The sequence below is a fragment of the Larus michahellis genome, chromosome 1 (assembly GCF_964199755.1).
Source record: "Larus michahellis chromosome 1, bLarMic1.1, whole genome shotgun sequence".
NCBI classification, from domain to species: Eukaryota; Metazoa; Chordata; class Aves; order Charadriiformes; family Laridae; genus Larus; species Larus michahellis.
The window spans coordinates 175,912,344-175,928,116 of NC_133896.1; the positions used below are offsets into that span (position 1 = coordinate 175,912,344).

The 15,773-nt window shown below is 36.7% G+C and overlaps 1 protein-coding gene across 31 annotated transcripts in view; it reads left to right on the plus strand.

The window, feature by feature from the left end:
• The window catches only part of MYCBP2 (MYC binding protein 2), a 200,234-nt gene that overhangs the window by 21,435 nt on the left and 163,026 nt on the right, over positions 1 to 15,773 (plus strand). For all 31 annotated transcript variants that reach the window (XM_074563476.1, XM_074563495.1, XM_074563530.1 and 28 more), the window contains exons 2-3: positions 5,405 to 5,480; positions 14,481 to 14,696. In XM_074563476.1, coding sequence (XP_074419577.1) covers positions 5,405 to 5,480; positions 14,481 to 14,696 — 292 coding nt within the window. The remainder of the gene's footprint in view (positions 1 to 5,404; positions 5,481 to 14,480; positions 14,697 to 15,773) is intronic.

The following is a 15,773-nucleotide window of genomic DNA, read 5'->3' on the forward strand; positions in this document are numbered from 1 at the left end:
ATAATTTATATCTCCCAGAGACCAAAAGAAAAGAGTAATGAAGTCATTGCATTTTCTGGGCAGTTGTTCTATGTTGAAACAGCTTTGTTTACTCAAAATAGTCTTTTCTTCCTCATCTCTCTTTTGTAGAAAAGTCTTTGAAAAAAAATGTGGCAATCAGAAATTGTAAGGCATTTACCCAAAAATAAAAAGCACAAAGGCATGTAGACTTATGCAAATCAAACACTACCCTGACAGTTTGCTGGGCAGAACTTAAAGTAGATAAGATGAGGCACTGTGGCTGATGTCTAACTGCTTTGGACCAATTAATCTTCCTGTAGTCTCGCTGTCTTTGTGGCAAACATGATATTCCATCATGTAGTGGCAGCCTCTGGATAATGTGTTTTGTGATTTGTAGATGCGTTGTAGCAGTAACATACCTGCACAAAGAAAGCTGCTAACCAGCACTAGTTATTATGTGGTTTCTGTACATAAAAAAATGAGTATTGCTGATCCTGCACTGTTACTCAGTATGGGGCAACTGAGGAAAACAGTGGAGGAAATGTCAGTTTGTGACTCCTCAGACAATGTCTACTCGCATTTCACTGCCCTTTAGTTAAGTTTGTTGGCAGATTTAGAGCTTTTTAAGGAACTTGATGCTGTGATGAAAGACCCTGAGACATGATGGTGACTACATGAGTGATAACAGCTTGCAGTTGCAGGCTACTTGACAGTTTCGGCTTGGGGTTTCACTTTGGACTGTTCAGAAGCAAATGCTTGCTGCTTCTTGTCTAGCCAAATTGACCACCAGCAGCAATAATTCACCAAGGGGAGGGAACAAAAGAATTATTTGATATCACAAATCTGACAGCGTTTCATTTCACAGTCACTGAGTGGTTTTTGCCTCTTGCGAGCATTTCCACTAGCCCTTGAATGCTTAAGCTAACTGTGCAAAGTGAAGAACCTATGGGAACAAAATAATGCAGTATATTTGTCATTTGTTTGGACATAGCATGACTTTGATAGACCTCCCCTGACAACAGTATACCTCTTCCTGAAGATACTTAGCCATCAAACCAGAGAAAGCAAGTTTAGGCAAATAGACTGAGTCAAAGTCAGTTGTAAGATTTAAAAATTTTAGCAGATGCTAGCATGCGGCTTACTAAATTCACTAATTTTTAAAAAAAAAAAAATACTCAAAAATTTAATCAACAGCAGAATGACTGGATCTAATGCTGTAGTAGCTACCGTGACCTTTGGTAGCATATTTCAGATAGAAGCAAAGGTTTTAGGTCAGACAGCTGGTGAGTAACATTTTGTGTTGTTCCTATTCTGCCTCAGCAGTGGAGACAGAATAATAATCTTTCCACTTGTCAGTGACACGTTTAGTGTAACATAAAGCCTAGGAGAGCTTATGCTGCTGTGACACTATGAAGATTAACATGGTGTTAACCCATATTGAGTAATTCAGTAACAGCACCGGGGGCGGGGATGGACGACACTCAACATATAAAGCTTCCTGCTCAAATTTAAGTTTATGAATTGGAGTTCAGGACGATTGTGACTTTGAGGGAAGATTGCTCTGTTTGCATTTCCTCAGCTTTTTTTGAACTGAGTAAGAGGAATGGTGAGACAGTGGTGAGACAGCTGAGGAGCACCCCCCCTAGTAATGCATCAAATATTGCAAATACTTGCTAATGCTGCTTCTGGTTTGAAAACAAATGAACTGAGCATGCTTTTATTTTCTTCTGCAGCACGTGCCACAAAGCTGAATAGAAGTTGCAATCATGCCATTTAACAGCTGTTTTACCTATTTTAAGTTTTCCAGCAATGGGTTGCTGCCCACCTCCTTTCCCCTCGCTTTGGTTTGAGGCAATTGTTCCGTATTCCAGGGTTGAAAATTTTAGGTCTTTGCTTTTATTCTCAACAGATTTTTCTGTGAAGGTTGTAATAACACCATTCATTCTTTCTTTGGGTCCATTTGCCACAAGTCTTTCCTTGTCAAGATGTCTTCGTGTTCTGTACTCATTTGACTTGCATTTCCTTTGTGGTCCATTTCAAAACTGCTAACTTAGTCTTAAATGTTAGAATGGCTTGAAGCAGTATGCGGAACACCTGCCTAAGATTTGCTGATAATCAGTGTTTGGTTTGTGTGAACTAAACGGTATCAACAGCAGAGTTAAAAGTTAAAGGCTTAAGGCCTTGTGCCACTGGAAGTAGATTGTCAGCATGGAGTTTCAGGACCTTTACAAATGGCAGTTTACAGCAATTTACAATTGTTAACCAAAACCATAATTAATAATTTAGCTAAAAAATCCAACCGAGCCATATTGGGTCTTGTTAATCTTCAGGCAGTGGAAGAGTCAGGCTTATAATTAACACGTGTGGTTTCCAACAGGAAATTACTCATAATCTGCTAAACGTTGTTTTTCATGAATATACTTGCCCATATTTTATCCTTTCTATCTGAATATTAAAACCTCCTAGCAAAATGATATACAGCAGTAGCACTGTGGATATCATATATATCTTTATATGTTATATGCTGATATGTTATAAACGTATTAGAATTATGCATCATAATGATAGATTGCTCAGAACTATTTATAAAGTTAGTGTTGATGATTTTCTTATTTTTTAATTAATCACTTACTAGTTCTGAAGTTTCATTTGGTTACAGGAGCAAAGCATACTTGCCAAAAAAACCATTGGTATTTCGGTATCCTTGAGGTTTTGTTTTAAGAAAAAGTAGGGAGATAAATGTGGATTCTCAATACAGCATTTCTATACCCGAATTGTTTTCATGTAGAAAATTGCTTAAGCCTAAAACTTGCTGAAGATAATGACTGTTACAGTGGAGTGACTACGAAAAGTTTATACTTGCAGTATTTTTAATGGTTGATGTATGAATGAGGAAGATCGTAGCACCACTGCTTGGAATCTGCAAGAGGAAGTAAACCTGTTGCTGATCTTTCCTACTTGCTAATGGGAGAGAACATCGCCTAGGTATCATTGACAAATGAAGTTAGTCTGCAAAATGGTGGGGGTTTTGTCACTTTGGAAATGAGCCCAATCTTAGCAAGGGGAGGAAAAAAAAAAGGCTGAATTTTGGGGGTTTCTAGATATATACGTACACACGGAGAAATACATACAAAAATACAGGGGTTGGTCCTGTGAAATTTTTACAAGATGAAAAAGTGCTTATAATGTTTGCAGACTATAAAAAATTTGGAGACTTTGCAAGGATTTTGGCAGGCATGATTACATTTGAAATGTCTTGGCAACTTGAGTTAGTGTCCTTTTTAAAAAAAAAAGAAAAAAGCAATGCTTATCAAATTGTCTCTGCTAAGTGCAAATTGTACTGTGTTTAAAGGGCATAATTAACAGCATAACTAGATAAAGAGTATTGGAAGCTCAGATTGGAGGTTTGCAGGAAAATGTTTTCAAATTACTCTTGGTGACATAGTTCTGCCATGCCATATTGCTGTGAAGCTGCTAAATAATACCTGGAATACAGTTAGAAGTGTGACCTTGGAGGCCTATGAGGCAATTCTTCTTCCTCTCCTCAATAGCAAATAATAAGTACTGTTTTCAGTTTTTGTTGATGCGGTTTACTCGTGGTATGGACTGAGATCGCCCAGAAGTCCAAAATAAGTCAGGACTTTTACACTTAGGGTAAAAGTTTCATAAAAGGTTATTTGGCTCCGGAGGAGAATATGGAATGACTACAGAATGGAAGGGATTGCAGTGTTCTTCGTATTTGACAGCATAAGAATAAGAATTAACTGCATTAAACTCTAATAAGGAAGAAAAAACTTGTCCAATGTAAGAATAACTAAATAGTGGACTACGGTGTTTGATTATAGAAATTTGGACACTAATGGTTGACATTTCTTCCTCCCTGCTTCTTCAATAGTTTGTATACTGTTACATATTGAAACTTGGCAGTTGAAGGAACGTTAGGGGATTACCCACGTTCTCTTTATAAGCTTTAATTTACTGGGGAGGGTGGGGGGGTTCCCCTTCACTGAATCCCTTCCCTTAACTCCAGGAAAATCGTGGTGGTTCCTTGTAAGAAGAGTGATGAGCTGATTTATTCCTGCAGGAAGTGTCTTGATAAGGAGTGTACCTTCCTCTTTGTTAATAGGTAAAGATGAGAAAAGTGATGAAATTTCTAGCAGGCAGCTTCCTTGGGGATTCTCTGCAGGGGTTCTTTCTTTGAGCTTGTTTTCTGACTGGTGGCCATTGGTCGAACTGTAGTTTCCAGCTTTTGACTGCTGCACTGTGGACTTGTATACTCTTGCAGTCAGAATGCTGTACAGGAGGGAATAGTAAGCAATATGGTTTTAGTCCCTCAAAATTTTTATTTATAACAAAGTTAAGTTGTCTGAATAAAATACTAAGGTTCTCCTGATTCTCAATCTCTTTCCAATTTGTTACCTGAAAGTGCAACTTCTTACTGCCTGTGTTTTTCAGATTCCATAATTTTATTTTTCCAACTAATCTGAACTGTAAACTATTTGGTAATGTGTAAGTGGCACGGAGAAATGTTAGTAGCTGTTGCTTAAAGTCCTGTATAGGATGAGCTGTATGCTGCACAGATAACATCTGCCTTTTTTTGTGTGGAGGGTTTGTAATCTGGACAGGCCAGAGAAATGTAGAGTGAGTTAAAAAAGCATGCATCTCAAACAGAGTAATCTCCGTGATGGTGACAAAATAATTGTGTGTGTATGGTGTATTTTTTTTAAGGATTTTTTTGTCGTTTCTTTTTTTTTTTACTGTGTAGTAAAATGGAGGAGAAAAAGAATGTGATAGGAATGAGGTGTGGGCAGAAGAGGATTAGAGAAGTGTGTGTTAGCTAGAGCTGTATGTCAAGGGATGGAAATGAAAAGTCTGTAAACTGAGGGCGGGAAAAGTCCAGACAAAATTAAAAAAGCTGTGTTCAAAAGTTACAGTTTCTTCTACCAACTGAACTTTCTGCCAAATGATACAGTTTTAAAGCTTCCTTTTTGTCTTGGAAGGCTTGAATCTTTATCTGGTAAAGACTTCACAAAACATACATGTTCTTTACCAACAGATTATGTTACTGAGAATTGTCAATAATTCTTGCTTCTAGCATCGGTGTGGCACTAATGCACTTGTAATAGAAACAGTAGGGTAAACCAGTATAAAATATAGGTATTTTTTTTGTCTGTTGTAGCTGTGAGAGTAAAGGCCCTTAATTCAGTGGAGCATTAGGAAAGCATCATTTTAAGTGCTTTGTATTCTGGTTTCTACTCTGAAATTATGAAATTAGTTCCCTTTGCTTAGGTAAAAAAATTCTAGATGAGTTCTGACTTTTTCCTCCGCTGGTGCAGCTTTTTACCATGGGGTATGGAAGGGAGTTTAATTCTTTTGTTCTCATGGCTTTTCTGCTCTTTTTCAGAAGTAAGAAACTTTTTAGCAAGAAAAAATTGAAAAGGAAACAGAAGACTAAATTGAAAGTAAAAACGCGCAACAAGGTAAGTCTGTAACTAACTCGACGAAGTTCTGACTCAAAAATGAAAATAATTTTGAGAGAAACATAAGAAAAATAAGTCTAACTAGCAATTTATTTGTTTAGAAAGCATAATAATAGACCAATATTGTTTGTATGTTTACTGTATTCTACTGTATTAATGTATGATGCCATTATTAACCTTATTCAAGTGTTTGCTACTAATGTTTAGCACGAAATAATATGAACAACGTTTTTGGTTCTCCAGTTCCTAAACTGTAAATGTAGCTAAACATGTTGGTGTTGTAGTAAAAATTTAAGAGATGCGTGTCCAGCCAACAGTTAGAAACTACTGCTGCAGAGAGTTCTATCCATACTGGCTAAAGGAGAAAGGGAGCATTCAATATCTAAGGAATACAGAGTTGCCTTTGAAAATCTCTCCATCATGGAATAGATGATACTTATCAGTTTCTATTGATATTTTCAAAATATCAACCCATGTAACCCCTGCCTCCATCACTTTAAATGCATGGGAGTAGTATAGTGAACTTCATAAAAATGTTTCCGTGTTTAATTGTTGCAGAGAAGAAAACTAGACAGAACCAACAGTATTATAAAATACTGCTCTGCTGCATTCATTCTGTATTAGAGAGCTATTATTTCTGTTGAAGCTAGAGTCTTGGAAGGATTTTCATGAAGGCTCACTGCAGGCATGAAGGCTTCTTCCTAGGTTCCCATTGTAATCAGTAAAAAGAGACTCACTTCTGGAATGGTTCTGAAGGACAGAACCACTGAAATATCCAGAGAAAATACTTTCTAGTGTGTTGAATGCCCTTATAATACAAATACGCTGTAGATCAGATTGGCCGTCTTATCCCTATTTGCCAAACCTCATGTAGTTACTCTATCTGAAGACATATGACTTTGGGAGGGGGAAGCAAGCCCTGTATCTCTTCATTTGGTGTTGCCTTTTTGGATACTTACCAGGTAGTTCTGCTTATCTCAAGTAGTGCAGCTCCAGACTATGGTATAGAAGGGGCTTATCTTCACTTCTGTTCTCAGTATTGTACAGTGAAATATTTCTGGTCCAAACTGAATTTTTCAGCCCTTTCTTCAGTTGCTATGATACTAGAAGTTTTAGCCCTGTTCCCTTCAAGATTTTATCAGACCCGCTGTCTACAGAAAACCAAGTTAAAAATTTGTAAGAAAATTTGCAGGCTGTATTTAGTCTTTGTGTGTTCTGTCTGGCGACAGAATCTTGTGCTTTTAAAATAAGGTAACTCTTCATCTTTGGCCATTGTTATTTAAAGAGAACGTCATCTTTCTGGAGAGTGATGCCCTAGTTGAACTGCCGAGTAGGAAGCTAAATCCAGAACTGCTGTTCTTCACAAGCTTGACAGTCAAATGTGCTTTTTGGATTTAGTTGCACTGGATAAATGGATTGGCAGGATCCCTTCTGAATGGCCAAAGACCACACGAGCACATTAAAGTTCTTGTCAGTAGTTCTAGATTTGTCACTAACTCATCATTTCTGTACCTCATGCCTATGCAGGGTTGTTTTCAAGATTTTTCTTGGATTTTAAACAGCTTCTGCTTGAAGCATTAAGTGAGACGTAATGTGCCTTTGAAAGGCATAATGGGTTTTTGCATGTCTTTTACTGATGCCTCTATTCTAGATAGTCTTTGAGGCAGGCTGGGGTTGACCAGCAGAGTGTTGGTGTTTATTCCAAGTCACTGAGCTATAGAAAGGCACTCCAGCTTATTCCTGCATGATAGCAGGAAACTATTTCCTGAAAACGGTGGATAGGGAAAGATAAAATCAGCTTCATGTCTTCAGGTTATCAGACTTTGTTTACTGACAAAGTGGGATGGTTTTTGGTTTTGGTTGTTTTCTTGGGTTTTTGTTGTTTTTCCCATATGCTTTTCAATGAATCCCCATGCTTACCAGTGCAGAATAAGCACAATGATCCTTTTTGCACTGGAATGTCTGAAAACAGATGCGTGAATTGTCAAGAAAATTTGAGTTTCCATTTGAAGCCTTACAATAGAGCATGTTGAAAAAGACCATCACAATTGCACATTCTGAGCAGGAGAGCATGTGTGCATCAGTTCAGTTTTTAAGAACCAAGGTATTTTAGTCTGAACGACCATGGGAGCTTTCTCTTAATAGGCTTGATAGAGGCAGGGAGGACCTTAAATTAAGAATAAGATGAAGGAACCCCCAAATTTGTTATTTATACCCTGCACTTACTCAAAATGATAACTGAGTAATTGAAGAGGAGAGAACATTAAAAAAAAAGGTCATTGTTGAGCAACTGGAAGAAAATTACTTCCAGTATTTAAGCATTAAATGTTATAACATTTTAAGTATAAAACATTAATTGGCATTTACTGCAGCCCAGTAGTTTGAGCCTTTTCTGTTTCTAAGCTGGGGTCATGTTAGGGTCACTTGTATTTGAACTACAGTTAACTTTTGATTTTGTGGTTTAGTATCTTTCTTTTTTTTTTTAACAGAGGTATAAAAGTTTTCCATGTGGGTGCAGTGTGTTTTGGCTTTAGAAATTCTGTGCTGAATAGAGTGACTTTTAAATAGAAAACAAATATGTGATTATTAGATGTGGGTGTAGCACCTTGGATTCTTTCCCCTGCTGGTTGTCCTCAAACACCCCCCCCCACTTTTTTTTTTTTTTTTTTTAGGCAACAATTATCACTAGAAGATTGTAGGTGGTGTAACTTATCTCAGCTGTATGAATATTGCTGCTTCTCCTCCCTTCCCCCCTTTTCAGCCCCTGGAGTTTTTCCACGTTACTGTTAACTCATAGAAGTGCTACTTAGGACACTTAGCTGAGAGACTGGATGGAAAGCCAGAGTTTACCATCTTCTGTTCTCGTAATGTTACTTGAAGAATACTGAAAAATTGGAGTCTGCCAGAGACAGAAAATGTACTTGCAATGATCGGCATCCACCTGTTTAGTTTATGCAGAACTTTTAAACTATGACTTGTTTAGCTTTGTACAAATGGAAGGAATAAAACCTTGAGAAAAGACAAGTCATATAGCAGACAAATTTATTGTAAGCTAATGATTAGATGTATACGGTGGATGAACCGGGATGAATATTTGTCTCATTAAAAACACATGTAGCTTCTCAAATAATTTGGCAGTATTTTCAATGGCTTTTCTATTATTTGGTGTTTCAACCTCAAGAGGGCATCCCTTTCTAAGAGATGTTTGAACTGTTCAAAGAATTTGGTGAGGTTCTATGCTCAGTGTTATGCACAGGTTAGTTCAGATGGTTATTGTAGCCTTACCTATCTTTAACAACAGACTGACTTTCCTCTCCTCGATTATAGTCTATTTCCATCACGTCTGAGAATAAACCATTATTGCAGTCATTTGGTTCAAGAGGAAGGAAATAAATTGGTCAGAAAATAAGCTATGTGTGAATTTTATCTTTTGGGAAAACAGTTTGTTGAGGTGTGAGACAAGTGTAAAGGAGACTGAAGGGTTATGTTTTTCTCGCTTCTTTCCTTGAGTCTACTGGAACATTACAAGAGGCTAACCGAGAAGAGTCCTTGTGAGTCTGGTTGCTCTATTTTATGGACCAAACCTGTACCGTTGAACCTCTCCTGCATAATGCATCCTTCCATTTAGCAGGGACTGTGCGTTTACAAGGACAAGTCACACATTAGGGTATGGGCGTCTGCACTTCATTCTCTCTCTCATAGCATAGCCTCTTACCTTCTAGAAAAAAAAAATTAACACACAAGAATTAAATTTTACCTTCATGTATTAAAACTATGTTCATTATTCTTTATTTACATTGGCATTGCAATTTCTAAGACTTGCATTTAGATTTCATTATTTGGAGTTCAGGATTGAATTGTTCTTTCTTCAGTATCTTTTAAAACTTCAAGAGAAAGGCTTTTTTAATTTTATCTTAACTGTTTGGAGATCATCATCTGCTTCTGTTTTGTCTACCTAAAATACAGAAAACTTCAGTGAGGAATTTAATTATGTTTATTACCTTTACAGATTTTTCTATCTGTTCCTCTGAAAAAGATGCCTTAGTCATTGTGACCACTGAATTGACCTTTCATCACTGTTACCTCACCTTGTGTGGTTTCAGTTGAGGATCTCCTTTTTGAAGTTTATTATTGCACATTTTGTAAGAATGACATCATGTTTAAAAATTGCTCTTCCTTTCCACCGAAACTTAATTTCAGATGTTCTAACACATCTAGATTTTTCCAGCACTCAAGACAGAAGATGTTAGAAATACTGGGTATCTGTTAAATTTTATGATGTATGTTTCATCATGTATCTTGATTTGAGAAGGTGCATTTTCAATTTATGATGATACCAAATGAAGCAACAAAGATAAAGATTTCAGAATGTCCCACTTTTCTTACAGCTCATACAAAACCCGCTGTTTCAAAAAGCATAATTCTGTTTTCCAGTCAAGAAATGTAGACCCAATCATCTCGTCTCCTACTCAGACATCCTAGAAGCTGGGCTTTTAGTCATTTTTATACTTAGTGCTTTGGATTGCAGTATTCCAGTAGCCATTAAGAGGAGGACCTTTAGAGGTGCAGAAAAAGTGGCTATTGCTCTTGATTTTATCCAGAGTGTCGTGAAAAGATATTTCATACGTCTGTGCATCTCAATGCATTTAACATGAAGAAAACAAGCTATTAGGGTGAAATTTTTGCTTGAAATAATGTACCCCGTAGCTTAAGAGATCAAGATTATTAACAGTCCTAGATCTGTGCAAAATTAAGGAGTTGCTTCACTGAGTTCTTAGAGATCGATTAACATTTTGGCTTTAAAGTTTCACGGTTTTCCTTGTCGATGTAGAAATATTTTGTGTCAATGCAAAATGCAGTATCACTAAGAGAACTGTAGCTTAAAAAAGACTTCATTAATTTGTTACGAGACTTACTAAGTGGGGTTCCACAGGCACAACTTAGATTGTCATAGTGATCTGTTCAAAATCTATGAGCCAGTAGCAAGATTGTACAGGTGGTAGCACAAATCTCACACTATTGGGGAAGTTTGTGTGGCTGTGTAGAAGAGTGACCCAGTGCCATGGTTCTCATTAGTTGCAGAAAAGGAAACTTCTAGTTGATGATGGGATGAACTTAAGTCCCAGTTTCCAAACTTGATCAGTGCATCTGACCTCAGTGAAGTTAGGAATCTGCTGTAATCTGGAAAGGTTCTGCCTTGTATGGAAGAAACTTCTGATGTCTGTTTTGAAGACTTTACAGTAGCACTGTTGCAGAAAAGAAAAAAGGGGGGGTGAAGCTGCTCATTGAATGAGCACTTGCATTAAAGGGGCAGAAAGTCTTCCTGTTTCTTTTTTTTTTTTTCTAATCAGCTCCATCTCTGCCTTTTGCAAAAGAAATCTAAGGCGGTGATGTTTCTACAACCTGCTCATCTGCTCATATACCTCCACTTTCCAACAGATGTTTATTTGTTTGGAAGACCTGGAAATTATAAATGTTATAGTTAAAGCCCCTCAGAGACTTGAGCAAATCAATCACAAATCAATTGTCATTTGGTTTTTACCTAAGTTTGGAGGGCAACAGAGAGAAAACAACATGATGGTAGGAAATTCCCTTCCTAAAGAGTAGGCTCTCTAACCAGAAACAATACATCTTGTCATTCAGTACCTTTCTTTTGCCTTGAGACATGCTAAGCATTTGTGTGCTTACACATTCAATGGCAATTCCATAGAGGACTTTTTCCCCTCAAATGAAAGACAGTAAGTAGTGAAAGTAATAATTACCCTTAAATTTTAACCTGTTCTTACAACCCAACAACTTACTGTTCAAAAAGGGTTTTATTTAGTACAGTCATCAGGCCAGTATTTTTAAACTGACAAAACCAGGTGGTGAATTTCAAAATTATTCTTAAGGGACATTGTTAGGGTTGCTACTATATTTGTCAAGTGTGTAATGATGGAATATAAGATACTTTTAGTTTTAAAGAACTTACAGTTCTCAGACATAAGGTATTATGAAGGCAAAGTGGAGGTATGAACTAAGAAATGTAAACAGGGGGTTAAGATCACAGCTAGGAATTAAACTCTGAGTTGTATATTCTAATGCTACACTGTTCAGATACAGCAGGGTTTTCTGGAGAATGTTATGCTGTATTGAAGTCTGGGTAGGAGATGGTCTACAACTATAGCTTGGGCACTGTTGTAGAAAAGAAAGACGGAATGGTTAAAGTGCTCACTGTCTAAAAGCTAAAGCATTAGGTAAGGGATGTTTTAATGGTTGTAAAGTATTGAGAATAAGGAAGGAGTTTATTTCTGAAAATCAGTCAGCTTATTAATAGGCAAGGAAACATACGTTGATATTTTATCTAGCACTGTAATGTCTAAAATTACCTGTGCTGGTTAAATAATTTGGCCAACCTATTTCAAAAGAGGACGTGAGGTACAGAACTTGGGCTATTCTGGAACAAAGACTAAGCTGAACTGACAAAAAAAGAACTGGAATGGAAACTTCACAGATAATTACAATACATGATACCAATTGATAAGTGAACTTCACGTAGAGATATTTCAGACGATCCAGATATTTTTCTCTTCCTGTACCTGTCAGTAAACTAGGAAATGCGTAGTAAACTTGGTGAACAATTTTTTTAACCTGTGCAGTTCAACTGAGTTAGCTTTCAAGCTGAAAGCTGATATTGTGTGTTTGCCTTAACAGCAGCTGCAACAACTCTTGGGGCATGTGTATGGATATCTGACATACAGAAGAGTCATATGTTATAACCGTTTAGTTTTCTGGTGCCAAATACATTTTCAAATATGTAGTAGCTCGTTATCATTGGTATCAGTCCAATTCTATTTTGATGCAGTTTGATACCAGAATAACATAGGAGGTTGTATCTTGAGTTCTAGCACTGATTAATATTGTGGGTTTTTAACAGCAGCTTTATTATTTTGTTGAGCAAGGACTAAACTTAGTGTTGTCTTTCAATCCTGAATGGCAGAAGTTCTGTTGTGCTAAAAAAAAATGAAAAAAAACCCAAACCTCCAAACTTCCAGTATGTATGTATGTAACTTTTTCCAGCTTTAAAAATTTTTTTTCCCTATTTATTTTTGTACTTACTGCTAACATTGGCACGGGTAAGAAAAATTAGCACACTGTCTGTGTTGGATAAAATAGGCTACAGAATAAACCACTGCTTCTTAATGTTTTAGCTTGCAATAATTTTGCAAGGAAGGATATGCAAATACGTACCAGTACAGTTAGAATAATACTATAGTCAACAATAAAAGGAAATATGTAAACTATGAAATATTTTGAAGTTATTTTGAATTTTCTGTTAAGTTTTGTAACGTATGGTGTTAAATGGTCTAATTTAGAAGCTCGTGTTATTTCTGGTAATAATAAAAAGATAAGTGCAGGTAAAAAGGTCTTGTGAACCGTTGCTGTGTTTTGATGTATCAAGTTGGGGCTACCATATTGTAGAAAAATAAATCACCCAATTAATACATTACCAGTTCACTGGTTCTCAAAGTTCTTTTCCCCTCTTTTCTGCTAGTTTAAAGTCCTCTTTGCCATCACTGTGCTCAGTTGTATGAGTATTTCCACTCTGATCTGTTCTAAATCTCTGTAATATAATTCACTGCCTACTCTCCTGCCAAATGAACATGGTCATTCACAATATCTATCCCCCTTAAATAAAAAGAAACAAAAAGACAAAAAGCTTCCCCCCTCACTGTCCCCCAGGAATACAAGAAACAAACCAAAATAACTGTGGTAATTTAGTCATGACCCTGACTCAGTCTAGCCTAACGCTCCTCCAAATTTTGCCTTGCACGTTCAAGCAGATTTGTCCTGCGCACTTAACCTAGACCTTCTCTCCTTATGTAGTCTCTGTGCCTTCTGTCTGTACCCGAGGTATTATAGGGAATTGTTTGCTCCCATATGCCTAAAGTCCAGTGTTTCATAGCCTGTGCTCAAACCAGCCTGGTCTTTGTACTACACAACCTAACATAAAGTATGAACCTGGGGATTTTTTTTTTTCTTTTTGGTTGTGGAGTTGTCTTTGTTTGTTTAAGTCTACCATTCCTCCTGTCTCATCTTACTGTTGCAGAAAGGGAGAGTATGGGGCAGAATTTAAAAGATGTTTTTCAAAAAATGCTTTTTCTTAACATTTTTCCAAGTCTAATGACAGCTTTGCGAAGGCTCTTCTGTGTCTTGGCTGCAGTTGACAGTAATGTACTAGTAGTAGATACCAAGGAAAGGGTGGGGCAGGGTAGCGGTAGGGTAGGGCATGGCTTGTCTCAGCTTCTCAGAACCATTTCCCAGCTCTTACTTTGTGGCTCAGGGCTTCTGAAAGCAAGATAGGGTCCTATTACTTCATAGGCCTTTATAGTTGTGGGGGTTTTTTTATTTTATTTTTTTATTCAGTAGTTTGTCCATTAGATTTTTATTTCTTTTCTAGTTCTACAAAATTATTATCTTGGCATCCTGCTCTGGGAGTTTCTGAACTTGCCATCTGTTTACATTTAATGACAAAACAACTAGTGGTATTTTTGATCTATAATATACATTCAGCAAACAGCTTAAATTTTTATTATTTACCAATAGATTAAAGTTAACAACCAGAATAACAAATAATGCATTTTAAAATTCAATAAAAATAATTAAAAAAACCCCAACACAACAAACTGACCCCTGTTAAGAAGTTAAATCCTGAATTCGGCTAGCCTTTTGGCTGTGGCACAGGTTTGAACCATTCTATAGACTGAACTGCTTGATTTTCTGTCCCAGTGTCCTAATCAAGTTATGAGAGGTAGAGACTGAAGCCAGATAGAACATATTGAAACTTCTTCCTCTTTCCCCTTGCTTCCCTGCCTGAAATATTATTGATATTTCAACAGGGAAGTTCAGTCTCCAGTGTGAGAATTATTTGGTTGGCCAAAATTACTGAGACTGTTGAGATTACTTGTGTTTAGCGAAGCTTGAAACTTCTAATAAACTTAAACTAATTTTGTTTTTCAGACTGAAAACCTAGAGAGTACAATAACGATACCAGATATCAGATTACATAGCAACCCTTCAGCTTTTAATGTTTACTGCAATGTCCGCCATTGTGTGTTGGAGTGGCAAAAAAAGGAAGTATCTGTATCTTTGGCTTCAAAGAACAGCGTACAGAGCGGGGATTCGGACAGTGATGAAGAGGAGGAATCCAAAGAGCCACCTATTAAACTTCCAAAGGCAAGTAACTGGGTACTGTTTAAAGTGTGCCATGTATATGATCTAAAGTTGGTATATTCTTTGTGGGGAATAAAGAATAGCATTATAAGGCCAGCTGCTCAGAAAATAACTATAGTTTTATTTGTTGTCCATCTAGTCCAGAATCATCTGATTTGATGAATTACAAAGATCTATGTACCTGCTCAATAATTAATTTTAAAGTCAATTAAATGTTAGGTAAACATTCAACTTGTACTTCTTTATAAGCACTGGTACTTGAAAATAATCTACAGCCTCAAAAGTCTACACAGATGGGAATAAGGCATCTCTTATATCTGTCAGAGGCTTCTAGCTGGTATGATAAAGGGTGCTTTCTCTTGGTTTACCACCAAAAAAAAGAATAAATCTTTCTGCTATTGGCATTCAGTTAGTGGAGTGTTTTCTAAGATGATTTGCCAGATATACGTGTAATTGCAGTAAATGTCAATTATTCTTACTACTTTTTTTTTTTTTTAATCTTTCCCCTTTTTTGGCTTTAGTATCTTTTGGCACTTACAACTATAGATAGTTAGTAATGCACATTAAGATTTTGGACACTATAGTTCGACAGTTAGGGTAGATGTTTTATTCTTTACTACCTCTGTGCTTGCAGTAGGATTAATGGTAGAAAATCAGAAATGATCTGTATAGGAATTACTGATTTTTTTTTTCTTAAGTGTTTTAATTTGCTGATTCACTTGTACTACGTGACTTCTGTGTATTCAGTTTTGTTCATTGCTAGCTTATTAATGCTATGAGTCCCGCTTCCTTGTGTTATTGTTCTGAATCTAAAAAGCATATTGAGAGTAATCCCTTGTTTGTGTTTGCTCTGAAAACAATATAAATACTGAATTAAGAAGGGTGTTGCAGCAGTAATTGCGTAGAATGTTCTAGTTGCTTAGAAAATTAGAATTTTATAGCTGATTGTGTTTAGGTAGTGTTATCTGAAGGTAAAGTTGGCGCTTTGGAAATAGTGGTGAAGAATTGCAGAGGAACATAACCAAGTCAGGTAACGGCAACTTGGTAACTGAAATTTCATGGTTAATAGTTGCGAAATAA